The 4,535-nt window shown below is 37.6% G+C and overlaps 1 protein-coding gene across 3 annotated transcripts in view; it reads right to left on the bottom strand.

Annotated features, from left to right (window-relative positions):
• Positions 1-1,199: 1,199 nt before the first annotated feature.
• ccs (copper chaperone for superoxide dismutase) overlaps positions 1,200-4,535 on the bottom strand; it is a 9,631-nt gene continuing 6,295 nt past the window's right edge. For 2 of the 3 annotated variants that reach the window (XM_014026810.1, XM_014026811.1), the window contains exons 6-8: positions 4,422-4,499; positions 4,105-4,208; positions 1,200-3,985 (exon numbers count right to left, since the gene is read on the bottom strand). In XM_014026810.1, the coding sequence (XP_013882264.1) occupies positions 3,826-3,985; positions 4,105-4,208; positions 4,422-4,499 (342 nt within the window). In that variant the 3' untranslated portion in view covers positions 1,200-3,825. The remainder of the gene's footprint in view (positions 3,986-4,104; positions 4,209-4,421; positions 4,500-4,535) is intronic. The other variant, XM_014026812.1, reaches the window with a different exon arrangement.

The following is a 4,535-nucleotide window of genomic DNA, read 5'->3' as shown; positions in this document are numbered from 1 at the left end:
AGGAGGAGGAGTGCTGCTGCTGCTGGAGGAGGAAGATGCTGCTCAATCCTCAGGAAATCACTGAACACCTGACAAGTTTCTGCTCCATCTACTGCCTTAAAGCTGAGGCATGCTGCCTCACAACAAGTGAAAAAAATTAACACACAAATTCTCTTGATAAAGCTCATTTTGATGGTTAGACCCAAACACGGCCATGTTCTGTGTTATTTTTCCCAGTTCACTAGTTTTCTTCACCTCAGCTTGTAAAGTTCAAATAAAGACTCAAAGTGTGTTTCATAGCATCTGTTTACTGTTGTTAATACAGGAAGTGCATCTATAAACTAAACAATTCATTACGCTTTGTCAAACTCACATTTGGCCAAGCCACGAGTCAGATCTGTTGAAGTGGGGTTCTATTGAAAAGTTACGAACAATTAACATCTTACTTGCTGTAGATGACTCTCAACCAGTGGTTTTCAAACCTTTTTTTGCTTTCAGACCCCAAAATAACATTTGCAGAAACTTGTGACCCCAGATATTTTTTATGTACGCAAACATTGCTAAAAAAAACTCTGTTAAACATGGGAATAACAATGTGAACAAACCTAAGAGCTACAATACTAAAGTTATCCATTTATTATTTAAAAAAATGCAACAATCGTGGTAAAAATATTCCATTAGCAATTTATTTGCATTTAAATTGATGTCTGGATATCATCTGGGGACCCTCACTTGATGTTTTGTGACCCACAAAAGGGTCTGGACCCCAACTTTGAGAACCACTGCTCTAAATGACGTCAGTTTGGGGAAAATAAAACATAGAAATTTGACCAGAACCTGGAAGTTGAAGTCAGAATGTAAATAGTGTCTCCACAGGCTGATTCTAGTAGTTTTAATGGGGTACATTAGGCAAAATCCACTTCTTTAGCCATTAAATACATTTTGTTGYGTACTTGGAGTCTCTAGGAGTGCAGAAAAGTTGAATTTAGCCTCACTTGGTGCTGTGTAAAATACCTTTATATTCTATTTGGGTCATATTTTTCCAGTCCGTTCAGTTTTCTCTACCCTATAATGTACCAATTACATCACAGTCTTGTCAGTGAAACTGCTAAACAAGTTCATGGACTTCCCACTTACCAATTTCACAAATCCTTGGTTCTGCAGGTTCGTTGTCTTCATTCTCCTCTGGCTCCAACATATAAGGCTGGATGGACAAGTCCTCAGTTGTTGACGTCTTTTTATTAATTTGTAAATAAAAACTTTATGCTCCGTTACAAAATTGAATCTCTGCTATCAAACTGCAAAAAATGACCAAATGTGGTGGACAATGATCATTGGGAGTTAGACCTGGAAGGGGGCGGGGCTGAAGTCTGCCTCATTTGCATTTAAAGAGACAGCACCAAAACGAGCTGATATGAGACACACCATAGAAAAGGGTGAAAAGGGGCTTGTGGAGCTACAATAACAAGGAATTCAGACCAAAGCATTGCAGTTCTACTTCATCCAGACCCCAATTGAAAGATTTAAATATATCCATTTTAAGTCTCGCTCCCTCCATGTAAACAAATATTTTGACCTTAGTTTCTGCTCCCAACAATGAGAACGCACGGACAGTTTTCTGTGGTATAATGTCTACGATTCTGACTGGACCAATGAGCTAATGGTGAGTTTGAAAGGGGCAAAGACCAAAGTGCATTTGTGCTGTTTTAAAACAACTCTACTCTACATGGGTATGGTTCCGCTAATCAGCTAACAGCGGAACAAATTTTTAATTTCGCAGATTAGCTTTCTCACTAACTTTGAAAACTTAGCGGACCAATAAACTTCTGCTAAATTTTGCCAAAAGTCCGCTAACATTACTTTTTTTTGTAAAAAACTTTAATGTTAATAAAAGACAGTTACAAAAGTACAAAACAACTATTCAAGGGAGCCAGGAATGATGTAACAAGTAGTGTGGGGAGGTGCACAAAACCTCGCATGTTGTGATGTCATCAACAGGTTAGTCAGTCCCACCAGTCTTCAGATCGCAGACAAAAATGTGGGATGCAAACTGAGTGACATCTGTTTTAGCGTTTAGTGGTAGCTTCTGCTAATGGTTACTTTCTTAGCGCTAGCTTCCGTTAATCTTATATTTTTACACTTAGCGAGAAGCTAAGCTAGTAAAGCTAACCTTTAGGTTAGCTGTGCCCACTACTGCAACTATCATTATCTTAGTAGTTCATGCAATAACTAGTTTTTAAATCTTTACATCTCCATCAGTTTCATACAGCAGTCGTTCCAGCAGAAATATTTTTCTCCCAACTGAGACGTTCAAAAAACTATCTGCAGCAGGTAAGACAATAACTCCTCATAATTTTCACCACCGTATAAGATCTGAACTTTGCCTTTAAAGGAGCACAAGAGTGACATCATGGTGATAATGTCCATCTCCTTTATACAGTAAAATGTATATGACAGTTTTCTTGATCAAATAATTTATTTTTTAAGAATTTGAGAAAATAAACAGTTGTTTTTCATACATATCCAGAAGAATGTACTAAAAGCAAATTCCACTAAAGACTCAACATGGTTACACTGAATGATGAATTTCAATATTTATTTTATTACAAGTTTTTTTTTATCTGTTTTATTTTATTCTGGCCATTGTTTTTCCTGTTTTCCATTTGTTTTTCATAACTTTGAACCAGTTACTCAAAATATCTGTTCACTGGCCCGTAAGTAATCCTCCCATTAAGTAACTTACTCTGCAAACATATACACACAAAAAAGTTACAAATTTAGAGTCATAGTCAACCACTGAGAACTATTATTATTATTATTATTATTAGAACTATTATTATTATTATTATTATTATTATTATTATCTGCCACAAAGAATCTACTTATCAACCAATAATGAGGTCTACCATGTGCAGTGACAGAGTTACACTCAGCCCAGGCACAGAAATGAAATAAGACAATGATTAAATAATTTGATGGAAATTCAATAACCTTATTAAGGCATCAACAGAACAAGACAAACGCTCAAATTTAAACAAATCAATGTAAAGAGAGTGAAAGCCACTCTGATCCAGCCACCCCAGCCCACACAATCACATCCTAATATTGATGTTTTCATCAAGAAGAAAGATGTACTGACGACCAGGAGGTACTTCTTGTAATACATTCATTAAATAAAAAAGGAATGTGTCAAATATATCTACATATATATTGTTCCTGATAAACCCAAACAGCTTATCTCCATTTAAATCTTTTATTCAAGTTGCTTTATGGCTTTTAAGTAAACAAATATGTGGGGAAAAAATAGAGCTCAATCTACTTAATTGTGTCTCAAATTTGGATACTTTTATAAAGWTCAAAACAAAATTCTCCAGATTAACTTAAGTGCATATGTGCTACGCTGCTAGTTGAAATTAGTTATTAGTATTAGTTWAAAAAGTTATTTTTCTGTATTTTATGTGAAATAATTCATAAATCATGGCATAAGATTCGGTCACAATACAAAACAATTTGTATAGTGATTTGTCCTCAACCTGGACAACATCTCTACCGACTCAATAAAACCTAAAGTGGACAGAAGTGTCAGTCTAATAGTAAGGCACAAACTTTAAACGTTGTCGTCCCCCTGGAGCTTATTAGAATTTGGATACTTATTAGTTTTTAAATAAAATAAAAACTGCAGCCTGCTTTGGTTAAAAAAAAAAACTGAGTACAAAACTGTTTGTGCATCATACGATTCCATCTGGAAACCTCAGTGCTCCCGTCTCTTTTCTTTAGCTCCGCCCCCTCCTCGGTGTACGTCTCTCTACAGGACCACCTCACCAAGTGCTCCTCAGCGACTAACAATCAGAGGTGTGCTGCCGGCGTCTCCGGGTCAGCTTTTCTCCGGCCCCTCCCGGCTRCCGGCCGGTCTCTCTCCTCCCAGAGTGTGACCCCGTCGCAAGCGCAGATCTTCTTGGGGTTTTGGAAAAGACCCGCTGATCTGGCGATGATCCCGCAGGCTAACCTGCAGAGCAGAGGTGAAGAAAAATGACTGAAACTGTACTCTACTGAACAAGAAAAAAGAGTTTGTATAAAACCAGGAAATCTATTTTTATTACACTTTGTAAAGTATATTGTACGCACCTTTCACCAGAGTTTCCCGTCTGTTTAGACAAAKGGTGACCGCCCCGACCGAGGTCGTCCTCCCCTGCATCAACTACAAGAGATCGACCAATAACGTCCCATACCTGCAGAACAAAGGTGTGCTGTTTCGCTCCATCAGGACCAAACATGTCGGTGCTTGTATTTGTTACCTTTTTAGGACCATTTCTGGTATACACACCTAACTTGTCAAGACCAGTAGTATTGAATTAAGTTTAGGTTAGGGTTAGCAATGAACCGGTGGGGTTAGGTTTAGTGTAAGGCAAACTTAGGTGTGTGTGTGAGTGTTCTCATATTACCTTAACCTGATTGTCCTCTAATCTGAACGAAGCTCTACCATCTGGTCCAGCCACAATATTTCCCAGATCACCAACATGCTGTGAGAAAAAAAAGCATTTTACACTCTGTATAAC

Source organism: Austrofundulus limnaeus, unplaced genomic scaffold (genome assembly GCF_001266775.1).
Source record: "Austrofundulus limnaeus strain Quisiro unplaced genomic scaffold, Austrofundulus_limnaeus-1.0 Scaffold591, whole genome shotgun sequence".
Lineage (NCBI taxonomy): Eukaryota > Metazoa > Chordata > Actinopteri > Cyprinodontiformes > Rivulidae > Austrofundulus > Austrofundulus limnaeus.
Note: the sequence above shows the minus strand (reverse complement) of the source record. Positions and strands in the feature narration are given on the sequence as shown.